The following is a 27,249-nucleotide window of genomic DNA, read 5'->3' as shown; positions in this document are numbered from 1 at the left end:
AAAATCTGGAGCATTTTATCCCTTTGTTTGGGAAGGAAGCCTGCTTTGTACACTTTGCCACAATTTATATTGTCTAGATGAAATATTCTGTTATTTTGCCTTTGTTAAGGGTATTAGGGTAAAACAGACATTTTTACAGGGAAAAAAATAATTGAATCTCTTGAGCCATAAGGATTTCTTTCAGCATCACTACTATATAGCAGGTTTTTACACTAACTCCTTCACTGCCTTTCGGGCTACCACATTACAGCTTTCTCAAGGGAATGATCTTTGGATACCTGGTAGCATAATTGCTTCGGACCAAGATGGAATGGTTTCTCTAGTCACAAAATATAAAATATGATGAGATTGTATTATGAACCAATTGCTTGCCACTTTGTTTTTAAACTGAAGCCAGGAGACAGCTGAGTTAAATTTTCAGTCAGATGAAGAGGGGATTAGATGTGTGATTTACATTAATAGGAAGTTGTATATCTAATCTGCTGCCGTAAGCACTAAAAACTAACTCTTGTTTTCACTTTGGCGCTGGAACACTCATGACTTTTGCCCACGAACTGATGCACTAAGGGGTTTACATGATGTAGCAACCATATGAATCCATGGCAACCACAGTGTCATTCTGGAGTCTTAGACCTACTGTAGCCACACACTGGAATAATGCAAAAAAACAAAAGCAGAAGAATTGTTTGTATCAATCATCAGAGGGCAGTATTTTAAAAAGTAGATTTTTTTTGCCATTAAGGAGATTATTTGTATTTCATATATAAACAGTGGAAATGGTAACTTCACAAAGATTGCCTAAATGTTTTAAATTAAAATTGTGTATCTGTATAAATTAACTTTAAGAATTAAGTTTGAAGATTAGCAGTTTGTAAAAAGCATGCTGCAGCAAATGAAATATTCAGTATATTTTCAAATTATCAAATTTTCTTCTAAAATACCATAATATGTATATGCAAGAGGGCACAATTTTTCCTCATCAACAAATAAGAGAGCTTTATAAACTAGTGGCTTAAAATTTTAATGTAAGTGCTGGAAGTGGAAAATACTTTCCATATAAACAGTAAATAATTAAAGAGGATTTTCTCACCAAAAAAGTGGAAAATCTGACTTTAAATCAGTGTGAAAATATGAATCATGATCTGCATGAACCTGTGGGCATTACTCTTTTGAGATAATATTTACATAAGCATATTTATGAGCCTGTTTTGGGATCTGTTATGCATTAGATAGAGAGTATACTATACACCAAGTAGTATAAGAAAATTAATACATGTAAACATGTTTTGCACTATAAACTATTGTCTATATTGGTGAGATTGAGGTGAGGTTGCAGTTGCTTGGGGGAACTGGCATGGGGAAATACCACATACCCACTATACGATTGACCACATATTCATAAATGCAGGTTACACAAACTCATCTGTCACATAGCACGGTAATTTCAATAGCCTATCTTCACATTTCCACTGCACATCCAACCACCATTTGCATTACGCAGTCTTCTCTATTCAAAATGTAGTCAATCTGCCTTTTCTCTTTTTTGGCCATACATTTTAAAATGGAAAATGCCAAGAAAATATGTTGTGTTACATAAAATAATTTTGTTTCAAAATAACCTACAATACCTGAAGACATAGGGAAATAATCTTCTTGCTAAAATCATTTTTTAAAAGACCCCATTAAAATTTCAGTACAAAAATTCATGTAATACATTATCTTAATTTACATTTTATTTATTCTAAATCAAAAGTACTTATATGCCCTACCAGCTTTTTAAAATTACAAAGAAAAAAACACCCCAAAACCCCAATACAATCAGTTCGCCCCTTTTACCAAGCAGCAGGCCAGAATCAAATAATATCCACATTATAATCAGCATTTTTTTTTAGATGTGTAAGGTTACTAAACAGGTAACACACAAACACTGCATGACTTGGAAGTCGTAATACCGTGCACTGTATGAAGGACACACAGCCAGATGTAAACTATGCTTTCACTTCTATCGTTCACAAAAGAAGCCACTGTAACTTATGTGAACAAACACATTCAAAGGTCTCCTTTCACTACAGCAACACAGTATGTTGCAATACCCAGTGCACTGATTTCCTGCAAGTTACCCAAAGGTATTAGGAAAATGTAACAATGATCTCCATCACAGACAAAACTCCTTAAAAAATAAAAGTAGTCCAAGTAACTTTGATAGCACTATTATGGAACACTCTTCACATGAGATAATAATACTTCTTTCTATGCAGTAATTTACAAATATGGAGGGAAGGATCCTCAGCTGGCATAAACTGTCACACCTCCATTGACTCAAATGGCGCTATGATCATTTACACCATCTGAAGATTTGCCCGAAAGAGTCTCAATAAGAACAAAAATAACCATAGAAAACAAACAAGAATCTACTTCAGGCTCTCAAATCCTTGATGGGCACATTTTTATTATACTAGAATTTCTGAATCTGAAACAAAAGTCAACAGGGAGAATAATGAGACAGTCAGAGTAAAGCTTTACCTTCCTTGTCCTTCATAATAATTTAGTTCAAACAGGCTTTGGGGAAAAAAATCACATTTTTTATTTCAAGATCCAAAAGATCAATACAGCAGTATAAATTTAGGACTGGAGGGAAAATTTACTCAAAACTGTTTCATGATGAAAATGCCAAAGGCAGATACTTTTGTTCAATCAGTTTCTTTGAAGGGGAATTCTAATCTTAATTCTGAGTTAAAGACTTTACTTGAAGCGTGTGTGTCAACCAGAGAGAGATCATGTATGCCTCTTTCAATGATCAAATGCTACGGCTGTGTAGTAGTAATATTGGGGGGAAAACCCACCTTGATGAAAGAAGTTGTACAAATGTTCAAGCTTTAGACTTTGTTTCTTGATTAACAAATGTGTTCTTTTCTTCCAGTGAAGACTGACATAAACACTTGAATCCCTCTGCCAGGAAACCAGCAGCACAAAAAGTTTCTGGAAATGTCAGTGGAAAAGCCCCTCAGGAACAATGGATCCTACTGAATTTTTGATAAGAATTCCTGCACTGATAAATCAGCATTTCCCGTTATCTCTATTTTTCTGCATTTACAAGCAGCAGATGATGATAAAAAAATTTGAGATTCAGGAAATGGATTAAAACTGTTCATGAACCTATAAACCACTGGATGTCACCACACAAAGTTACCCTCAATTAGGGTGACCAGATGTCCCGATTTTATAGGGACTGTACTGATTTTTGGGTCTTTTTCTTATATAGGCTCCTATTACCCCCCACCCCCGTTCCAATTTTTCACAGCTGCTGTCTGGTCACTCTACCTTCAATAAGCCTACTGAATACCATCATCATCTTTCTCTAAAACATGGAAAATAAAATCTAGCCTTGTATTCACAAAGGCTGAGTAGTTTTCAAATTGTGACAGATAGTGTCACAAACGTAACATTTTTTTGTTGCAATTGCTTTTGAATAGGATAACAGGAGCTGTATATATACTTACTATGGATTCTTAGATAGAAACGTGAATACTAAGATACTATGTAGATAGCAGTATAAAACCCTAAGATAGTATAGAGACACATGTAGGAAGAGGAGTGGAAAAACAAACTCACCAATGCCCATTTATCGGGGCAGGATTCTTATCTAAGTGCAGGTATGACTCATTGTTGGGAGATCTCCTGTTAACATTCCCAGAGCCTTTTCTGTCAAAAGAGTGTCCTTGTCAGAAGAATTCAATTTGTTTTACATATATGTAAGGAGAAAAAGACAGAGAAGGAGTTCCCTCTGAGACTCTTAGTTGCTATTGGCTAACTAGATCCGTGGTTCTCAACCAGGGATACACGTACCCCTGGAGGTACTGAAAGGTCTTCCAAGGGGTACGTCAACTCATCTAGATATTTGCCTAGTTTAACAACAGGTTACATAAAAAGCACTAGCGAAGTAAATAAAATTTCATACAGACAATTGCTTGTTTATACTGCTCTAGATATTATAATCGGTGGTTCTCAAACTGTGGGTCACAACCCCGAAATGGGTTGTGAGTTCATTTTAAGGGGGTTGCCAGTGATGGTGTTAGATTCACCGGGGTCCGGGGCAGAAAACTGAAACCCGAGTCCCACCATGCAGGGCTGAAGCTGAAGTCCGAGCAACTTAGCTTCATGGGGTCCCCTGTGGCGCAGGGGCCTAGGCAATTGCTGCTTGCCACCATCTAACACCAGCCCTGAGTACAGAAAGAGTTCGCTGACCTTGGGAACCATGTTTTGAATGGTCTGTTACCTTTTGGGTCAACATATCTTTGTGAAGTCTCATTTTCTGCTATGACTGCCATCAAGACAAAGAGTAGGAATAGACTCAAGGTGGAGAAACTTAATTGTTGCTTAATTGTTTACTACCTCTCAGAATGACAAGATTCACAAGTGAAAAACAGTTTCACATATCACACTGAAATGCAATTACAATATTTATATTCCAATAGATTTACTTTATAATTATATGGTAAAAATGAGAAACTAAGCAATTTTTCAGTAATAGTGTGATGTGACATTTTTGTATTTTTATGTCTGAGTTTCTAAGCAAGTAATTTTTAAGTGATGTGAAACTTGGAGTATGCAAGACAAATCAGACTCCTGAAAGAGGTACAGTAGGCTGTAAAGGTTCAGAACTACTGAACTAGATTGTAGAATGAGGAGAGAATGGGCCTCCTGAAATGAAGAAGCCACCAAACAATCCTTAATAGAGATGTCTGAAGTGCCATTTCAGAAACATGGCTGCATTGGCCAGTAATCAGAATTGTAGTGGTTGATTTTCCTTCTTAGGTTTGAATATTTAAAAACTTTTATTAAAGCTAATGTTTAAAATCAAATTCACAAAAGTTAAGAAGAAAGGTACTGTACATCTGGGGTCAGGCTGGAGTTATGAGAGATTACAAGTATTGGTTACAAGGTTCACAAGATACTATTACATTCCTTGTGTATCCAAACTGCTACTGTCGTCAGTGGAAATTCTTCTGAGTATGCAAAAAATGCAAAATCAGGCCTTTAACATGAAAGTTTTTTTTTTGAAAAGAGGAGGTAATAGAACTGGTGTGACAAAAACCTGCCAGTTGCATCCAGTTTTAGAAATGATCTAATGTGGTCTGTCAGATATTAGATCTGCCTCTGAATTACTTCAGTTGCAGATTCAAATGCAATGCAAAGAAAGTATTAAAATAATCCATCTGTGCAGTAAAACTGTTCTTGCTTCTAGTCTGGCTGCTGGTATCATTCATGAGGCTGACGTTTCATTCTCCTGCCAGTTCAGCCACCCCACAAATGAGTTTCATTTGTACACAGTGTAAAGTTTTCATTCACTTAGCTCCCAAGGCTAGAAAATCAGGAAGTTTAAGGTAACTGACAAACCAACCAGCCAACCAACCACCAAACCATACAAGTAGTAGGTCTGAAATTAACAGGAATTTTGTATGAGTAAGGTCTTGAGGAACAGGCCTACATTTTCTAGAGATTTAAAAGTTCATACAAACTGTATCCCATAACACTCTATAGAGTTAATTTATCTGACCCTCTGTTATTTGTTATTCATAAAAGATAGGCAAAGGAAGAAAGATGAGAGAATTGAACTGAGCAGGAGAGTTAAGGCAAAGAAATATGGGAAGGCTAGTTCAGAGGGAAGATGCTGCAGAGAACACTCTTGCTTTAAGAATGGTGAGACTGTGTGGATGGGCAGAGAGTAGATAGATCGGATAGAGAGGAAGAAATTATTAATACTAGCATTTGACAAAACTGCCAGATTAATAACCCTGAAAACTCTAGTCCTTTCTTTACCCACAGAAGAAGTACAGCACAGACAGAAGCTTCCTCACCTCATCCCATTAATGAGCAACAAGCCTAATCCAAAAGGATTGCAACTAGGGGATGAGAAGGAGTAAAATATTTTACTACTGGTTAATTTTAAGATTTCTCAGTTTCTTTGCAAACTGGAGAAAATTCCTTTGAAATTCAATGACTTATCAGTAAGAATGTATAAAACTGTGCTTTATCCAATTTATATCTAGCCTTATTTTGGAGAAAGAAATGTATTAGTTCCTTGTCAAATGTATGACTCACAAAATAAACGTCAGACTCCTAATTTGTTTACATTTCCTACTAAGGGTTGGAGACCCTTGGACATAAAAGCATATGACTACTTGACTTTTCTAGTTTTCCTGATTTACACACTCCTGCCCAGACTTTCAAAAAATCAATATTTCCGGGTGATTGCCTCACAGCTCTCACATAGTATTTCAGTGCTGGAACTGCATCAGTAACTGTAACTTCTCACAGCACCTAGTGGACAACTTCTCCAGCAACACCTCCAACACAAGATTTTAATTATGCATATTTCCGAGCAACAGTGGACTATTTTGTTGTAACAAATTGATTTAAAGCTTTCTATCAATTATTTGGAAAATGTTCTCTGTAAAAAGCTGCCATCTTATTTCCTTCCTGAGTAGAGAAATATAAACAATGTCTGGTAAATGACCAGATAGAGACACATGTGGCACTCTTGAATCCCTTTATGTAACTTGATTAATTTACTTGATTTATATTGGCCATTAGGCTAATTATTTTCATGTATCTATTTTAATATTAATGAATAAGTAGAGTTTCCAGTTTATTTTTTAAATGTTTGTCAGAAGAGGTGGGAAAAAAATAAATTGGGGCAGTGAATTTACCTCCTTCTAAAAGGAGCATTAAATCCAGTTTTCTGCAGATTTTTTTTTTTAATTTAAAGCTGAGCAGAGTCAAGCCACTGTAGCTTTAAGGTGAATAGAGGGAAATTTAACTTTCCCCTGCACTGCTAGGCTATAACAAATTCACTTCCAGTAAGTCATTGTGAATGATACTTTGTTGCAAACCATGACCACTCAAATTTTCTGGGGACACTGATGATAGAACTTGTTTTAAAAGCACAGGTAGTTACCACCCCATTTAGCAGTGTAACAGCCGTGTTAGTCTGTATTCGCAAAAAGAAAAGGAGTACTTGTGGCACCTTAGAGACTAACCAATTTATTTGAGCATAAGCTTTCGTGAGCTACAGCTCACTTCATCGGATGCATCCAATGAAGTGAGCTGTAGCTCACGAAAGCTTATGCTCAAATAAATTGGTTAGTCTCTAAGGTGCCACAAGTACTCCTTTTCTTTTTAGTATAAAGCCTATGACTCATAATTGAGCAGTTCTGTTTCTACTCAGCAGAGGATAGTGGTATACATAAACAACTGCTTGCTCCTGACAGTATATGTCACTATATCACAGAGGCATCTAATCTAAAGAATTTATTCAAGTCATGCAAGAGGTCTGTCACGCTTTAAACTGTAGTTCGTGCTTCTGGGTCTTTTCTATTGCTGCTGTATTACGGATAGTTATCTGACCTCTAGCACAATAATACTTAGTTTCTACAGGTAGCTTATTATTTGTGCGCAAGGAAAAGTCAATTCAAGTTCTGAAGTAGTCTGAGGGGTGTCTGTCTCATCAAAAGGACCAGATTTAGGGCTTGGATCCATTTCCCACTGAAGTCAGTGAAAGCACTGACATTGATGGACATTGGTTCAAGCCCTTAAAGATTATGGGTAAACAAGTTCTCAGTTTCACAAGATACAGAGTAAAAGGATCTCTTAATGTTAAAGGGATTATACCTCTATAGTGCATTCTAATGGAATGTTTGAATAGCCATTTATTTCAGTGATCTCTATGCTATAAATGAAAGCAATTCATGTAAAAGGTAGATTCCTAGTCTGTTGCTCTTGGCACAGAGAAAACTAATTGTTTCAACTGGCCTATTTCTTGTACAATGAAACCTACACAAGAGGCCACACATATTAGGCAATCTCTTGACCACGAAAGTATTCACAAATGTGTACTCATTTGCACAAATGAATTCTGCTCCTCCTACATTAGAGGGAGCGAGGCATTTAAGAGGTTCAAGTCCCATCATTTTACCTGTGCCAGGGATTTTCTCTGAAATCATGTGAGCCAGGCCTCTGGGATTTGTAAGAGCCAAGCAGGGTGGCCTCGGGGGGCTGTACGAGGTAGGAGGTTGGGGCTGGGGAAGGGCTAGTCAGTGGCTGGCCCCAGAGCCAGGCGCTGTAGGAAGCAGCCCCAGGAACCAGAGGAGTAAGACAATCTGGGGTTTAGGGCAAAGGGTTGCCCCGTGATTTCTGGGCCGAGGGCTCCGCGTTGCTCTGAGGCCGAGGTGCAGTGCACGGCCCCCGACCGCAGGGCTCACGGCATGGCTTGCAAAGGAGCATCCGTCTCCCACGCCCTGCCTTTGCGGGTCCCCGCTCGCGCGCAGCAGGCAGGGTTCCGCGCGCACTTGCCCCAGCAGGGCCGCTGCCCTTTTCCAGGGGCGGCGGCCCGGCGCTCGCGCTCCGCCGGTCCCCGGTCACGCGAGCAGGGCAGCGCGGCCACAACGGTCCCACCGGAGTGGCTCCGCCGGCGGCTCCTCCCTCGCGAGCTCCGCCCCCAGCGATCCGCTCGCCACCGCCCCATCAGCTGACGAGGCAGCGGATCACATGACAGGCGAAGTCCAGCGGGGCAACATGGCTGCGGCTGAGGGGTAAGCGGCGGTTCTCTGGCAGCCGGTGCACAGCCCCTGGCCGCTGCCCGGTCGGGACCCCCTGAGCCAGCTCTGACCGCGGCTCCCTCTTCGTGGGGATGCGGGCCTGCCCCTCCCGGGAAGGCAAGGCGAGGTCCCCTGCTAGTCCCTTTGCAGACTGACCCAGCCGTCTGAGTTACCGCCTCCTGCTAGTCCGAGCCGGGTGTTTCAGGAGAGCCCCTGTGATAGTGGCCGGGGACAGACATGAAAAGTGCCTGTGGCATAGCTCGTAAGAGCAGGGGCTGGCTCCTGTGTCGCGGGTCAAAACTCCCCTCTCTCCCCTGTTGTATTGGGGGTGGTCTTCTGCCCTGGTGGCTTCACTCCAGTGGTGCTGTGGGCGGCTAGTGTATGTAGCATCACTTTTTCTGAGAGATTGAGAGCTGCTCAGCTGTGTGTCATAGGCCCTGTACTGCTGTCAGATAAAGGAGTTTCTCCTGTAACTCAATTGTTAGTCTTGTGCTTGGAGCAGCGTGGGTCTGAGTTCTACTGTTGCCGTCACAATGAAATTCTGGTTTGCCCTGGTATGTGGCATAGTAATAGCATTGGATTTTCTAAGTGACCCCTAGGTTTATGCACCTATAGTTATACTTAAGGCCCTACCAAATTCATGGCCATGAAAAACGCATCCTAGACTGGTGAAATCTGGTCTTTTGTGTGCTTTTTACCCTGTACTATATAGATTTCACGTGGAAGATCAGTGTTTCTCAAATTAGGGGTCCTTACCCAAATGGGAGTTGCAGAGGGGTTGCAAGTTACTAAAGGGAGGGTTGCAGTATTGCTACCCTTACTTCTTCACTGCCTTCAAAGCTGGGCAGCTGGAGAGCAGCGGCTATTGGCTGAGTGCCCATCTCTGAAGGCTGTGCCCCACAAGCAACTGTGCAGAAGTAAGGGTGACAATACCAGACCATGCCACCCTTAATTCTGTGCTGCTGCCTTCAGATCTTGGTGGCCAGGGACTGGTGGCTGCTGAGGGCTTAGCTCTGAAGGCAGCAGCACAGAAAGGTGGCAATATCATCCCATCCCATCCTTATCTCTGCGCTGCTGCTAGTGACGGCTCTGCCTTCAGAGCTGGGCTCCCGGCCAGCAGCCACTGCTCTCTGAGCCCCCAGCTCTGAAGGCAAGCGCCACCGTCAGCAGCAGTGCAGAAGTAAGGGTAGCAGTACCACAGCCCCCCCTATAATAATCTTGAGACTCCCCCACAGCTCATTTTTGGGTCAGGACCCCGACAATTACAACACTTTGAAATTTTAGATTTAAATATCTGAAATCATGAAATTTACAATTTTTAAAATCCTGTGACTGTGAAATGGACCAAAATGGACTGTGAATTTGGTAGGGCCCTAATTATATGTAAACTGAACTATAGCAGAGCTCTTGCTGTGCCATAGTAAATGTGCGTAGATTTGAAATCCTGAAGGCTCAAAGGGTCTCTCTAAATTACTTATACACAGAAGTCTTAATGTCCATCTCACATAGGCCATTTTGAACATGCTTGCCTTGACATCAAGCAGTTTTAACTATCTTTGTAGTGCCCATAGCAGTTATGCTGAGGATCATTTTTATCAGATGAAATATAGGGGCAAAGTTTCAAATTGGAAAACGAGAGAATTAAAGTTAATTAGATATTAAATGTCTCACTGAAATATTGAAGCAAAAAATTTCATTACAAGAGGGGGAAACTGTAAAATGGGTTAATCATTTGTTCAGCACATCATGTGATTTCTTTCAGCTTGGGTGGATTAGTACCAATTATATTTAACATTAACTTGCCTATAGAAATGAAAGCTCCATTAGGCTGCAGGAAGTGTGGTGAATTATGTTTAGAAATAGATTTGTGCTGAGTAGGCAATCTGATTATAGCTCAATTTTTGTAACAAAATTAAACCATTTTGCAGTTCTTCTTTTAAAAAAGCCATTAAATGTATCAAAATGACGGAGCCTCCCTCTGAATAACAAGAAAAGGTAGCTCTGGAAATACATTAATAAATCTTGTATGTTTACATGAAAATCAGCATCTTGTGAAGTTTGTCTCTCCCCACCCCCTCACAGTTAAGATAAATAGTTCCTTTTTTAAAGGCTCTCACATGCTCCTATTGAAGTCAGTGGCAGACTCCCAACTTGCACGAAAGAGAGTAGGTTGCAGGCAGGAAGATAAAAAGGACATCAATTTAAAATTGATGAAGTTTTTGACTACTATAATTACAAGCAACATTTAGGATTACAGAAATTAAAAGATTAGTGGTGAGGAAAATATTCTTTTCGATTGTTTGGTTTACTCTGTGTATTTGACAACACATTGTGCACGGATGAAGTTGCTTTTATGGTTTCCTCTGTATAGTCACAAAATATACTACACAGAGAATTAACATTAAAAATGTTGACTAGAATACAAGAAAATAGTGTTCCTTTAAATATAGCTTTTTAAAAGGTGCTCTTTATTAGTGAAAGAAAAGGGTAATCCTTTCAAAGCTTTCAACGTAGTTGCAGCTTGCTGGCAAGGTTAATGAAGCCTCAGTCTACACTACCAGAGGGGATATTACAGATGGATAAACTGAGGCACAGGGAAGTTAATGGTCTTAGGGGGAGATAGAACAGCCAGAAATATATAGGAATCCAGGCTCTGAATGTGTGTTAATCACTATACCATAGTTCCCTACAAAGTCCCTCTGCCCCCCCACAACTCTCTGACATAACTCATGGTACCCTACAGTAATGAAATAATACCTGTCTGAAATACATAAACTTCTCACATAAGCTTTGAATGCCTGAGATGAAAGAAAGTGACATTTTAAAAGATGATGTGGTTTACTGTTCCTAGCTATGTTTCACTTTTAGTTTAATAGAAGTACAGAGTAAAGTAAACAGCTATTGTTCTGATCTCCTTTTGATGTTCACGTGTCATGAACTGGGTGGAACAGTAATCTCTCTTGCAGGGTTAAATTAATTTTTGCAGCTCTCTCTAGAAAGATATTATTACTGTGTATGTTTTCTAGTAGTATTATTAGGTAGCAAATATGGCCGCAGTTCTACACACACCCGCATGTCCCTTTGACTTCAGTGAAATACTGACAAGGGTAAGTTTGCAGGATTGGGGCCTAATTTTATTCATATAACTATCCTTCCACATTCTGCATCTTATATTTGCTTAAATTACAAGTATAAGAAACACATAAACAATAATTATAACATACCTGACATTGTGTAGTCACAATAACAGCTTTTAAACAAAACATCTTTAGTTTCTGAGCCACTGCTGTAGATATGCAAAGTCAGTAGTTTGGCAGCTTGTTATGCACCTCTTAGTTGGCAATGCAGTTGATAGTCATTGAACTTTTATATTCTGCATTTGAAGAAGGGTTTGATTAGTGTTCCATTCCTAAATACTACACAAGTCGCATTTCCAGTGTCACAACATGCAAAAGGAAACTGACTAAAGGATAATGCATACTACATTCTTAGTAGTGTTCTAACAATTGAATTTCTGTGCAGTTACTAGCCTGAGAAAGAAATGATTAAAATGAAGGATGGAGAGAAGTTAATAGGAGATGTGCATGCACAGAGGTTGATCCTCTTTCTACTGGAAAAATTCTCATGGATTTTGCTCTCTTTGTAGTCAGTCAGTCTATCTTCTATAAGATTGCCATCCTTGTAGTAAGAAAAGCTCAGAAAAGGAAAAATGGGATTTGGGAGGGAAGAGTGAGTAAACAAAGATAGCAGAGAAGATGTTTTTTGTTTTATTTTAAATAAAGCACTCAAACCCCTAACTTTGTCTCCTTATAATTTTCAGTCTGGACATTTGATATCTTCCATAGCAAGGTTGTATGAATTCATGCTGTGGGCTCTATAAAGTGTTCAGCAAAGAATCTGGGGAGCTAAATAGAACTTTGCACAAACATTCAACCAAACCCTGCTGTGTCCCACAAACCTTGCTGGTGGGGGTCCAGCACTCTCCGCTAATCTCATTCTATTTAGAAGCCACAAAGTAAAGTCCAACATGATAGTTTTTTTTTTTTTAAACCACAGTTTTGTATTCGTGCCAAATTACGTTGCCAGTTATATCCATGCTGTCACATTGACTTCAATGGAGTGTAATCATGGCATCTCTTAGATGCAACTGAGAGTAGAACTTTGCTTGTATGTAAAAATGCTCTCAGAAGAATTCATTTTCATCCTTATTTTAATGAATGTTTCAGTCAATATGTTCAACTGCTAGTAAAAGATCCTTTGTAGAATGGCTCGGAATGAGGTTAGCAATTGTAGTTGTATGTAGACTGATAGTTTACTCCTGAGGGCATTCTGTGCCAAAAAATTAAAAATTATGCACCAAAAATATAAAATTCTGCACACAATATTTTAAAATTCTGTAAATTTTAACTGTCAAATAAATTTGGAGTCTTCAGCATGGCATGGGGGAGCAGAGGCTACTGGCTGCACAGAGGTGGAAGGTCACTATGCAGCTCCACCTCCCCTGGGACACAGACTTAGCGGTGAGGCTGTACCCAACCCTGACACAGCTCAAGGACTGGGCCCAGAGGTGAAAGTAAGCCGGTATGCACCCGTACGGCATACCGGCATAGATCGGCTTCCCCAGGCGCAATTTAAAGGGTCTGCGGCTCCTAGCAGCGGCTAGAGCCCCCGGACCTTTAAATTGCTGCCAGAGCCCGGGGGTAGCGGCGGTGGGGCTGGGGCAGCAATTTAAAGGGCCTGGGACGGTAGCGGTGGCTGAGCACTGGGCCCTTTGAATTGTTCCTGGATCCCCGCCACCGCTCAGGGCTCTGGCAGGCTCTGGGGACGATTTAAAGGGCCTGGGGCGGTAGTGGCGGCCAGAGCCCTGGGGAAGCAGTGGCAGGGCTCCAGTGATGATTTAAAGGACACAGGGCTTCAGCTGCCGCTACTGCCCAGGGCCCTTTAAAGCACTGCCAGAGCCCCCGGCTGCTGCTGTTACCCCAGGGAGGGGGAAGGAGGCACTTGCCGGTATAGAGTGGGCTGGAGCTGGCTCTGACCCGCCCCCCCCTCCCCCGAGAGAGAGTTTATAATAAACTTAATGGAGATAAAAATCTGATCATAACAGCCTCATATCAGGAATACTCCAGGTTGTGTAGATGAGGGAGATCAGTTTGTTTGTTTTTTTTTAAAATCAGATGCACCATACAACCTTATAACTTTTCTCAATTTACAGTGAAGATGGTTTTTCTTCACTTGAAAGTGTAGACTGTGTTGTGCCAAAACATTTGTCTGTCTTCTTGCGCTGTGTTATAGAGGCTGTCCTCACATCAGACCATAATAGCCAGGAGAATCTGAAAAAGTAGTGTGGCATCTGACTGTCCCCTTTGTGCTAATCGCACTTTCTTATTCATATAGTGCTGGCAATAGGGAGAGCGTGTGACTTAAGAGACCCTGCATTGACTTTGTCTCCCAGGATCGCTCCTGTAGGGCTAGTCTACACTAGAAGCAGTACATCAGCACAGCTGCACTGGTGCAGCTGCGCCACTGCAGCACGTCTGGTGAAGATGCGCTATGCCTCTGGGAAGAGAGCTCTCCCATTGGCATAATAAATCAACCTCCGTGAGAGGCTGTACCTATGTTGGCGGGAGAAGCTCTCCTACCGACATAATGCTGTCCACACCGGTGCTTGGGTCGGTGTAACTTTATGCTGCTCAGGGTGGCTTATTCACACCCCTGAGAGACATAAGTTATGCCTAAATAAGTAAATAAGTGGTAGTGTAGACCTGGCCTCAGTCTTTTGCTCAGTTGTCCTACCTGGGCTGTGTAAACAGATTTTATAGCCCCCTTATAAAACAATGCAGTGCAATGCACGCAGCCACACCACACCTGAGAAACTGGCCTTAGTTTCTAATTAAGTTTTACTGCATTATTTGAAGATTTAGAATATTTATTGCTAGGGTTGAATAGATTTGCTTTATCATTCCTACAGCTGGAGTTAGCCCCCAAAGAACGCTTATTCTGTGCTTCTGTGCAAATGTGCTGCACAGCTAGTGACTCACTGGTCCCTGTAATTATCACGTAGCATGTTGCTGGGGTTGTGGGAGAAGGTAATAAAAATAATCAGATTTGAGCTTTATGCATCATCAGCTAAATTCCTATTCCTGTATTCGATCTTTCATCTTTTAAAATGTACACTGATATAACAGTGTAATAAAAAATAAAACATAAAATATTTTATTATCTTCTTTATGCTGTATCTGCAGTTAGAAATTGTTGGTTAGATTTCTGATTATAAAGTTTGCTCTACTCAGCTATAATAAATCAAAGGTTACCTTTCGGACGTGTAATTTTCCATGAAAGCCATATAATTAATACATGAAGGTTAATGTGGGTTAATTTTTTTTCATTGTAGCAACAGTGTAGCATAGTAGCAATGTGGCTGAATTCAGCACTATCATCTCTCTCAGAAATATTGTAAATGTAGAAAATGATCCTCCAACTGCTGAGAAGAATACATGCAATAAAGTGTCTGGAAAGAGGTTGAACTATATAGAACTAGTTGAACTTTAATCCTGGGTTTTTATTAATACCGCAGTTTTGAAGCTCCAGATCATTTTTTCCCTGTTGTAAATATAAAATAGAGGAATTCTGTTTTAGACTTTTTTCTTTCAGCTGGTTATGAATCAGCAACATATATATTTATGGAATTTTAAACACCTGAGTTATTTAACTAGTGTCCCTCAATTCTCCTTTCACTCAGCCATAGACAATAGCAGCTCCTTTAAGATTCAGGGCAAAATAGTGAATGATCATATAAAAACAAACTCATTAGTCTTCACCTGGGCCAAAGATGTAGCTAAAAGAACTTATCTAAACATGGATAAATCCATTTTACGTAAAGCTACCCTTTGGCTAGGATATTTCTTGTTGTTGTTTTTAAAGAAGTGTATCTCTATTCTAAATTTTACTCAAACAAACTGAATCATTGAAGAAAGTTTCTAAAAGACTATCCAGGCTTTGCTTTTGTGCAGCAATTTCCTATATGATCTGACCCAGTTACGAAGAAACACACAGTCATGTGTAACAGTAGGCTACTGATATTTAGGTTATGTTCCTGTTGGCCATCTATATGAAAACTATAGCTTTTCTTTGAAATCCCATATATACATACAAATAGTAAGGGAGTATCAAAAATGTTGTCGTTCTGCGTGCCATTTCAACTGCCATCTTTTCTAGGCGGTCCTTCGTTCAGCTTCTATAGGTTTTCCCAGATACTGTGTAATATTTGTTAAAGAAACTGTCCCATTCTAAATATAATCTTCAGTTCTATTCTCAACAACTCATATTTTTCTCTCTCTCTCCATGTTTGCTCTTATTTCAAATATCTCGGCAGACTAACACTGTTGTAATTTATTGCATGTCTCCCCTCACCCCAAATAAAGTCACTTCTGTTTTCTTTAAAGGAGGCTAACTTCTGTGTCACATTACGGACTATAACTGTAGCCAAAAATATTCATTTTTAGTACCTATTTATCATTTACTACTTGTACGACTGAAGTTTTAATATTTCATTCTCCCTCTCAGCAATACCATGCACTGTAACTACGTGGTTCTCTCTCTCTCTACAATCCTAAAACCTAGTCCACTTTTGTGATTGACAAATGACTTTTTTCAGATTTGACTTCCTTCTCTGTTAGACTTCAAATAAACCCTGTGCCTCGCAATGATATTAACCAGTATATTATTTTACAATACAGTTATCTTTTTTTAAAATCCTTTCTAGACCATCTTTTTGGTTGGGGAATGAGACGCTGAAAGTGCCAGCAGCACTCTTTGCTTTGAATAGAAAACGGCTGTGTGATCGACTAAGGGGGAACAAAGATGTCCAGAAGAATGCAATTGTTCTGATGCAGGGTGGCGAGGAAGCCCAAAGATACTGCACTGATACTGGCATTGTCTTTCGCCAGGTAAGATTTAGGTTCATAACCCAGAAACAAACTCTTGAATTACTTCTTTTCTAAGCTTGTCTCTCGCACTCTTTCTTGTAGTTTTTCCCTCCCTTTATTTTAGACTAGGGGCCAGATGTTTAAATGTATTTGTGTTGCTGCCCTCAGGATTGCAATGCCTAACTAATTTAGGAGCCTAAACCTCATTTTCAAAAGGAACGTAGGCACCTAGGAGCCAAAATCTCATTGACAGTTGATGGGATTAGACTAAGTGCCTAAATCACTTTTGAAAATGAGATTTCATGGAATCTCATAAATGTGGGACAGGAAGGGACCTTGAGAAGCCCTCAAGTCCAGGCCTTTGTTCTGATGCAGGCCTAAGTGAACCTAGACCTCCCTGACAGGTGTTTGTCCATCCTTCTTAAAAACCTCCAGTGATGGGGATTCCACAACCTCTGCAGGAAGCCTGTTCCAGTGCTCAATTGTAGTAGTAGTAGTAGTGTCGTACTTCTGTATTTTTGCACTTATTTGATAACCATGTTACCCTGTAGGTGCATACACCTTGATTTAGGCTGAGCACAGAAATGCCGAAATACCTTTAAAAATCAAGGACTAGTACATTCCACCCTGTTTAAAAGGCATTGCTTTTATTGTTACTGACTACTTCAAACCCTAGATTAACCATTGTAATAACAATACATCTTTCTGATGTATTGCTTCTTTGGCTTGGGGTTGCTCTTCTTTTTAATTGCTTATTTACTATATGTTTTCATGTTGCTTAGGTCAGTGGGGCCCCAACCTGGTTGAGACCTCTAGGCACCAGTGCATTATAAATATTTGTTGATAACTGTACATGTAGAAAGTGAACCTTTATCCTCAGACTTGCTTAGTTTTTGTCTGGCTTGGATCATAGAAGCCGTAATCTTCTACCTCACTGTGTAGCATTTTGCTAAATATGAGTGGTCTAACACAGGTTAAAAATCTTTCACTAATTTATTGATTTTCCCCATCTCCCCCCAAAATAGGCACATGGGTTTAAATGCCAGTTCTGAACACACCCAAGCTGTGGAAGAGCATGGATATGTATTTTAACTTGCATGTTGGACCTAAACTTAATAAATTATAACTTGACTAATACATAAGTACCTGTGTGTTTCTTTGTTAGCCCAAGCAGGATTTTGTTTCTTGTTAATTTCACTTTGAACACATCATTGATTTGTCATTAGATGATCAAGATAATTGAATGATTTTTAGCTAGAGTCAAGCTTAGTTGGGTCTTTTTGTTATAGCAGACTGTTTTCTGCTTTGCCAGTTATAAAATAAACTCTAGAGTACTGCTTCGGTTTTGTGAACGGAACTTTCACATTTTGAAGAAAGGGGTGGGAAAGTAAATTTTTATCTTCTGTGACAGCAGGCTGCTTAATACATTCTGTCTGGCATCTAGGGGAGAATGATACACAATCTATGGTCGCTTTTTGAAGAGGGTAAAAGGAGGCTTATTACCCAATCTCTCTTGCCTCTGCCTCACCAACCCACCCTTGTCAAATTTTGTTGTTCTATGTCTGCCTCATCTTTGAGTTTTGTCCATTCCTTTCTGTTCCCAATGCAAAATATCCCTTGATTTCAGGTCTTGATAAACTTGTGCCATTTTTTTATTGCAGCTTCTTCCTCACTCTTCTCCCCTCTAATTTGTCCAAAATTCTGCTGCAATTTAGGGTTGTGATTCGGAGGCACACTGTGCCCATAGGCTCTGCTCTGGTCTTACCCTCTTCTTTCTCTGACTGGCTGTTTCTTCTTGCTGTCCTTTTATCTTGCTTGACATAGATCCTTCCTTAAGGCTTACAATCTTATACAATAACATGCTATATAAGAAATAATTGTTAGTTCCAAAGTAAGGTTTGTATCACCGTGAAATGAAATGAGGTCTAAATTATTACAAAATCTACAAAAATCGTGATGCACAAAACAAAAATGTTCTTATTCAAGTCCACATAAATAGGAGTTAATATTAATGAACTGTTAGTATGTTGGTGTATTGTATTAGTATTTTGGGGGCAGGGTGATTGACGGATAAAGTAATGACACTCCATTTATTTATCTAGGAATCTTATTTTCATTGGACTTTTGGAGTAACTGAACCAGACTGCTATGGAGCGATTGATGTTGATACTGGAAAATCCATTCTCTTTGTCCCCAAACTCCCTGAAAGCTATGCAGTTTGGATGGGAAAGTAAGACATCTTTTTCAGTGTATCCGCTTATTTTACAATTCTGATGTATCTGGCTGTTAACTATGTGCATAATGTAATCAGTTGATATTTCAGTTCTTAAAGTGGCTTTAATGGTAGTGAAAGGTGCTGGATTAACCACATTGGAGATTTGAAATCTTCTGTTTTAACCATAGAACAAAGAAAACTGTACAGCTTAGGCTGCCCTGCCAATTTACCTCAACCCTGACTTGGGAGGGCCACTTCTAATGGTGAAAAGAAAGTTCAGTCTTCGTTACCTCTCTCAGTTCTTGGATTCCCTGCTGAGACTGCTAGCAACTGACATTTTTGTTATGGGATAGTCTATGAAGCATTTACTAGATTTGACAATAACTGAACGAAGCTGAATGCAGCTCATTTCATGTACATTCTAAACATATATTTAATCAAAAGATCACTTAAGATTTTATACTGATTGTACATCAGTTTAAACTCTTATTGTCCCAATCCTGGTTGAGCCACTGACATGCCATGTGACCTTTGGTAAATCTACCCCTCAAATTAAGTCTTATCCCAATATCTAATAATTAGAGCTTGGTTTAAGACCTGAAACATCAGGTTTGATTCATAGATACTAAGGTCAGAAGGGACCATTATGATCATCTAGTCTGACCTTCTGCACAACGCAGGCCACAGAATTTCACTGACCCACTCCTGTGAACAACCTCTCACCTATGTCTGAGCTACTGAAGTCCTCAAACCGTGGTTTAAAGACTTCAAGGAGCAGAGAATTCTTCAGCAAGTGACCTGTGCCCCATACTACAGAGGAAGGTGAAAAACCTCCAGGGCCTCTTCCAATCTGCCCTGGAGGAAAATTCCTTCCGGACCCCAAATATAGTGATCAGCTAAACCCTGAGCATGTGGGCAAGATTCACCAGCCAGATACTACAGAAAATTCTTTCCTGGGTAAAGAAAATTCTTTCCTGGGTTCCCTTCCAAAATTGTTGTGATCAGTTATGACAATTCTGGATATCTGTATAAATGTCCAATTACTTTTTGAATCTTGCTAAGCCAGGAGGCAGGAGAGTTCTTTTTTAAGAGCCTCCTTTCCCCCCTTTTAAACCTGATTCTCAACTTAAGCCCTCAAGACCTTCCATTAATTCTGCATTATTGAATAAATCACATCAAGCCAGAAAGCTTGTGCTCTGGCATATTACTATGCAGTACTTTTTTTGGTAAACCTTTTGCAAACTTTGCTAAAGTGACTTGGGTGTTATAAAACCCTGGGTGCTGAAATTGCTAATGCCCAGATTTGCAAACAAGCCCTTCTCCTTGGATCAAATCCTAAACTGATGCTTCATCAGCTCTCAAATTCATCTAGGCACTTTTGATTCTTAACAAGGATTTTTGCATATTAAAGAATCAAGAATTCTTGTCTATTGTTTACTTCTTAATCAGTTTTCTCTCTTCAGATCCTGTTTCAGTCTTCTGAATCTTTGTTTCCCAAAATGTGCTTGTTATGGTTCAGGGATGACTTGTGACCTCTTTCTCTCCCTCCCCCCCATGGGCACTTCTTCCAAGTGACAGGCCTACACCTGCACTATTGAGTGCAACCCCCAGTTCACCTGACTTTATCCTAAGGCGACAATACCCCCATTTACCACGGTATCTACCTCAGCTTGGCCAGCTGGGTTTGGGTCACAAGCTCCCAGGGTAAACTTTCGCAGTGCTTCAGGACAGCTTCTTCAAAAACAAATATGATTTATTGGTTCATAGAAACTTGAGCAGAGTTACACATATAGGGTTTAATTGTTATATTTCTTACCTAAACCTAGCCTTTCGTTGCCAGTTTAGGTAGGTTCTCTTTAACCCAGGCTCCCCCAAGCTTTGGGGTTGGGTGAGACAGGGTGCCCTCTGCAACTCCTGCCACCTGATAGTCTGACTTCCCCAGTTCAGTGAGTGTCTCTCCTCAGCTCACAAGCTGACTTTTATCTGTTCCAAAGACCTGATCTGGGACCATATGCCTGGCTAAAACAGTCTATGTATTTCTTCAGAAGGGGTAGGCTGTGGTATCCCAAGAGTAGATTCAAAGTATTGTCCATTTGGGCACTAATCAAATAAGGTTATCTGCAGTCATTCATTTGGTTTCTGCAACCCAAAAGCTTTGATTTTAAACCCTTAACTAGCAACCTAATCCATCAAACCCACAGATATATAGAAATCTGTATATAGCATACATAATAGTTAATGCAGCTACTTCCCACATTTTTCACAATGCGTAGTTGCAAGTAGATGTTCATCTGTAGTGTAGAGCTCATAGGTGTATATAGTGCTTTATTTAAAAAACAAAACAAAAAAACCTTCAGTTTTCAATGCTTTGAGATTCTGGCCTGGAGACTATCACCATACATCTGATCAGCTCAAACATTAATATTATCCTCACAACATCCTTGTGAGGTAGGGAAATATTTAAACTCATTTTACAGATGGGTAACTAAGGCACAGAAAGAGAACATGCCTAATTTTACTTGCGTGTTTGATCCTGTGCTAGTCCATGGAGTTACAGATATCCATGACTTTAAGCCTATGAGTAAGTTTTTTTTTTTGCAGGGTCAAAGTCAGAAAAGGAGGTCTCTAGCAGAGCTGAACTTCAGTATCTGTGTCCCAGACCAATGTCTTAACTACCAAACCGTTAGAAGATTAAGTTTAAGTTCGTAGCTCTTTCTTGTATGAGGGACATAAGCAATTCTCTTTCCAGATCCTGTTGTTTCAGTTCACTTTTATCGTAAAAATTGCTTAATACCATAGCCCTTGAGAAATTGGACCTTTTTATATTAATTTACTTTTTCAGAATCTTAATTATATTTATCCTGTGTCTAATAAGTTATAAAATTTTTGGCCCCTACAACATTTCAGAACTTGACTTTCTAATTTTGTTGTGATCTCAAATTGGATTGTTTCTAACTGAAGCTATTACCTTTATTTTAATGAGGAATACGGTTGCAGCCAATCCCATGTGCTGAACTGTGTTAAATAGACCATATGGCAGGGCATGTCTGCTGTCTTCTGAGAGAGATTGTGACTATTATTGTCTTAAAGCTACCTTGGAATTGAAATTGTTTATGATCACTTTAGAGTGGAATATTGCTTTCTGAAATGTTCTAGTAGAAAAGGTGCACCTGTCTGACAAAGTGTAGATGCTACTTAACTCCCACATGTACACCATAAACTCTATTCCCAGTGTAGGCTATTTGCCTGTTTGTAGATGAAACTTTACTACCTCCTCCTTGGTTCTTTTATGCTAGTTGAGATACGCTGTTTGCTGCCCACACTGATCATGAATGTCTGATCTGAAAGAAAAGCCTTCCAATATATCCAGTATCCATCTTGTCATGTCGTATTTCCCCACCAAGTGTTATTCCTTTGTAATGTACATATTCTAGCCTTCTCAGTCTAATGTTGTGAAGTACTCATCAATTTGTTTAGTAAATTATTGGTTTCTTACAGCAACAATTATGGTAAAACTGAGTTTTGTTGTAATTCTCTCCTTGCAATGTATATTAGAATAATTTTATCATCACTGGTATCTTTGTGTTCTCCAGACTCCTCTCTCTATCCTTACTGAATCCCTTTGTTTGATTCTTGTTTTGTTTTGTCAGCCACTGTCATGTACCTTTACTACTTGTCAGAAAGATGGATGAATAACTCCTTTGTGAGTCAGAAGTCCTGCTTCATAAGCTAGTTGGCAGGAGGTACTGCACTGTGGTGAGGTTTAGTTCCTTCCCTGAAGACTCAATTTTAAGTCAAAATTAGTACTGCAAGAAAAACAGCAAATTAGTTTGCTTTCCATCCCATTTTTATTTATCTAACATGGTTGGCCTTGGAAGTTCTTTTGTTTGCAGATGCAAAAGGTACTATCAACCCACTGAGGAAACTGTTATTTAACATCAGAGCAATGCAAATTTCTTTTATCCTTGTTGTACAGTATTCTGCAGTCTTAGATGCATCTGTAGCATCTAGTCTCACAGTTCATAGTGCAAAAGGCTTTTAATTTATTTGTTGCATTGTTTTTTATTTTTATATAAGGTAGATGTGGGAAGTTTTCTCTGTCCATTTTTGTCTTGATACAAACAGGTGAGTTTTAAGAGTTCTCTTTATAAATGTTAAAGGGTTGTTATCAGTTATATTTAAGATCCTGTTTAACTGTGGATTTTGTGTAGCTCTATCTCGTATCTCATTTTTGAGGCAATTAAATTTCCTTTTTGCTGCACATCTAAGGAAACACACGCAATTACATGTATAGAGAGCTGTTAAGTAAATTCTGCAGATTGGCCAGTGGGGAAGTTAACCTTTTTCTTGTACATCTTTCAAAAATGGGTCTACTGAACTTTTTTATTTTATGATCTTATTTTGGCCAAAGACAATTGAATGCGACAGAGAGAATTTGCTTACAAATGGACGGAGTGTTGGATTACAAATATGCTCATGACTATTGCAATCTTGATCTCGCCAGCTGCAGGTTTTTTTTTCACTGTCTGTTTTGGTTAACTGTTGAAGTGATGATACAAAGCTCTAATGGATGCTTAACCCTGTATGAGGCAGAGTTAAAATACAGCAAATAGTATCTACTGAAGGCAAGAGGCAATGATTGGCAGAGTTCAGTTTAATGAGCTTGAAGACTTGAGAAGACCAAACACAATGCTCAAGTATCAACTGGATGGTGGAGATAAAGTTCTCCAGGTGAGAGTAGTCAAGCTTAACATGAAAGGGAATGAGAAGAGATTCTATAAATAGATTAGGACCCGGGTTCTTATACTTTATTGCACCACAACTGCATTCTGACAAAAAAAATTACTACGTGACCCCATGACGAAACCTGAGCCTGCCTGAACCCTGCCACCCTAGGGGAGTGGGGGTATATGTGTGTGTATGTCAGGGACAAAGCCAAAGCCCAAGGGCTTCAGCCCCAGGAAGAGGGCCTGTAATCTGAGCCCCGCTACCACTTTAGCCCCTGGTGGTGGGGCTCAGGCTTCGGCTTTGGCCTCAGGCCCCAGCAAGTCTAACATCAGCCCTGGCGACCCCATTGAAACAAGGTCCTGACCCACTTTGGGGTCCCAACTCACAATTTGAGAACCGCTGCGTTAGGAGTAAAGATGAAGGAAAGTGTATATCCTCTACTTAGCGGGAAAGGAGAGCTAATAAGGGATGACATCAAGAAGGCTTATCTTGCTTCAGTCTTCATTAAAAAGGTTGATTGTAACCAGATACTTAACACAATTAATATTAACAGTAAGGAGGAAGGAATGCAGCCAAATAGAGGAAGAATTGGTTAAAGAATATTTAGATAAGTTAGATGTGTTTAAATCTGCAGGGCTTGATGAAATTCCTTAGGGTACTTAAGGAACAAGCTGAAACCATCTCAGAACCATTAGCTGTTATCTTTGAGAATTTATGGAGGATGGATGAGGTCCTGGAGGACTGCAGAAGAGCAAACATAGTACCTGTCTTTAAAAGTGGGGAGAAGAAAGAGAACCTGGGGAATTATAGACCAATCAGCCTAGTTTCGATACCTGGAAGGATACTAGAACAAATTATTAGCCAATCATTTTGTAAGCACCTGGAGGATATTAGGGTATAAGTATTAGCCATCATGGATTTGCCAAGAACAAATCATGCCAAACCAATTGAATTTCCTTCTTTGACAGGTTACTGGCTAGGCAGATGGGGGGGAGGGAGATTTAGATATAATGTATTTTGATTTTCTTAAGGCTTTTGGAACACTCCAACATGACATTCTCAGAAGCAAACTTGGAAAATGCGGTCTAGATTAAAATAATATAAGTGCGCAACTGGTTGAAAGACCATACCCAAAGAGTCATTATCAATGGTTTGCTGCCAAATTGGGAGGGTGTAAGTACTGGGGTCCCACAGGGATCAGTCCTGAGTCTGATACTATTTGATATTTTCATTAATTACTTGCATAATGGTGAGGAGTGTATATGGAGAGACACTAGGCTGAGAGGTATTGCAAGCACTTTGGAGGACAAGACTAGAATTCAGAATGACCTTGACAAATTGGAGAATTGGTCTGAATTCAACAAGATGAAATTCAATAAAGATAAGTGCTGAGTACTTCACTTAGGAAGAAAAAAATCAAATGCACAATTACAAAATGGGAAATAACTGTCTAGGTGGTTGTACTGCTGAAAAGGAGCTGAGGGTTATAATAAAAGGTTTAGAAAACGCAACCTATGAGGAAAGGTTTTAGAGAAACAAAACCCTGAGCATGTTTAGTCATGAGAAAAGACGAGAGAGAGAGAGGATCTGATAACAATCTTCAAATATGTTAAGGGTTGTTATAAAGAGGACAGTGATCAATTTGTTCTGCATGTCTGCTGAAGGAAGGACAAGAAGTAAGAGACTTAATCTGCAGCAAGGGAGATTTAGGTTACGTATTCGGAAAAGCTTTCTAATGATAAGTGTAGTTAAGCTCTGGCTTCCAAAGGAAGTTGTGGAATTGCCATCACTGCAGGTTGGTGGATTTTTTTTGTTTGTTTTTTAAAAGAACGGGTTGGATAAACACCTGTCAGGGACTGTCTAAGTTTACTTGATCCTGCCTCAGCATAGGGGGCTGGACTTGATGATTTCCCCAGGTCCCTTCCAGCCCTATATTTATATGATTCTGTGATTATATGAACTGAAGAAATACTTTGATTTTTGATATGTTCAAATATCTCATGACTGCAAAAGTGAGCAGGGAACATTTTTCATAGGGAATAATTCCAAGATGACAGCTACAGGATAGTCTTGTGTTTGGAGGGTGCCTATAGGAATTATGGGTCCACTGCAAATCTTAACATGCTAGTACTATGTATATGGCAGTTAGGCTTTTAATAATATCGGAACTGAGTATGAGCAGTTTCCCTAGTGTTTAGATGGGCTCTTCCTCAGCTGAAGGATCTATTCTGGGCATCAACTGAGGAGAGCCATTTTATATAATACTTTTGATTCAATCTCCTTCTTGGTGTTTGGATAGCAGAGACAAATTCTCCTGGGATGTTTTAGAGAAATGTTTTGCCTTTGAAAAGTATCTGTTCCTCCTCTTCACATTTTCCGAGCAAGATATTTCATAAAGTCAAGAAAAATATATGGGTGCATAAGTTACAAAAATGGAAATACATTATTAAAAAATGCTAGTGTATTTCCAAGATTATGTGATGCAAAGCCATTAGCATGTTTTGCTTTTATACTTAGAAAGGATTAAGTTAGTATGACTGCATATCTTGCAGATACTTCAATTTTACTAATTAATGCTGCACCTGCCATTTTCCTTGCGTTAATTATAAATGACAGAACTAGTCACTGTGCTGATTAAAGATATTTTGTAAAGTGAAACATACTGTACAACAGCTGCTTTATGTGCCGCACATGCCAAAATAACTTAATTGCCTTGCCATATAAAGAACAATTTTTAGTAAAAATAAAAATACTTTAACTCTTTAATGCTTTATGTTAATTGAAGAAATGTATATTAAATGGGGACTGAGAAAATATTTATACACGGTTTCATATGTTTTTAGAAATTGAAATATCATTGGGTTGCCTAGTGGTGGAGACGTTAATCTAACTTTGCATTCCATTTTAAGTAACATCTTCATGGAGAAGCTACCCTTGACTGGTAGCTACCTTCATTCACAAATAATATTTGTGCTGTAACACTTACATAAAAGTTTTATTTTCATAGCATGGTACAAATGTTAATCCAACACCCTAATGAGCACAACACTTTATCACTTTCACCAAACTAAGTTGCCTCCCCCAGCTCTTTCAACAGATAGATGTTCAGTGGCTTTAAAGGTGACCATTGTTCCTCTTCTTTGTGTGGGTTTTTCAAATTGAATGCACTTTTTCAGGTATGGTCATACCAATTCTTTATGCAGACTGTGGCCTCCTCTGTAATACAATACTCTCTCTGTGTGGCCCAAAATTGCACTTTCTGTGTATTTTGGAATTGCGTTCCAAACTAATTTGCTGTCTCACCCCTGAGTCTCTTTCAGCGTTAGTGCTTTCTGAGTTTCTCCCTAAAATGGAATGTGTTTGGGACTATCCACAAAAGCAATCCCATTTGTCTGGCAAGATTTGTTCTGTGTAAATCCTCATGCTGCTTATTCTTCTCCCTAAATGTAGTAATTTCCACACCTGCCTTCCATACCTTTGTTCCAGTAGTTCACTTGACTTACATTATGATAACTGTCAGGATTGCTCTTGCCACATTTGATGATAATTGCCTTTCTCTAATCTGCAAGTACCTTCCTAGTTCTCTGACTTCTCAAAAATTGTCAGTGATACAGGAACTTCATTGGCTGACTCTCTTAATGTGCCAGCTACGTACAAGTCTGCCAGTCCACATTACATGCTCGCATTTTCTAAGTATCTCTTTACCATTTTTTTTAATCAATTGTGATTTGTACAGGACTTTCCTTTTCTACTAATTGTTTAAACTTCTTTGCTATATATTTCT

General features: G+C 39.4%; 1 protein-coding gene across 4 annotated transcripts in view; it reads left to right on the top strand.

The window, feature by feature from the left end:
* The first annotated feature begins 8,530 nt into the window (after nt 1–8,530).
* PEPD (peptidase D) overlaps nt 8,531–27,249 on the top strand; it is a 220,505-nt gene continuing 201,786 nt past the window's right edge. For all 4 annotated transcript variants that reach the window (XM_073307882.1, XM_073307881.1, XM_073307880.1 and 1 more), the window contains exons 1-3: nt 8,531–8,591; nt 16,360–16,543; nt 18,625–18,752. In XM_073307882.1, coding sequence (XP_073163983.1) covers nt 8,548–8,591; nt 16,360–16,543; nt 18,625–18,752 — 356 coding nt within the window. In that variant the 5' untranslated portion in view covers nt 8,531–8,547. The remainder of the gene's footprint in view (nt 8,592–16,359; nt 16,544–18,624; nt 18,753–27,249) is intronic.

Source organism: Lepidochelys kempii, chromosome 12 (genome assembly GCF_965140285.1).
Source record: "Lepidochelys kempii isolate rLepKem1 chromosome 12, rLepKem1.hap1, whole genome shotgun sequence".
NCBI classification, from domain to species: Eukaryota; Metazoa; Chordata; order Testudines; family Cheloniidae; genus Lepidochelys; species Lepidochelys kempii.
Note: the sequence above shows the minus strand (reverse complement) of the source record. Positions and strands in the feature narration are given on the sequence as shown.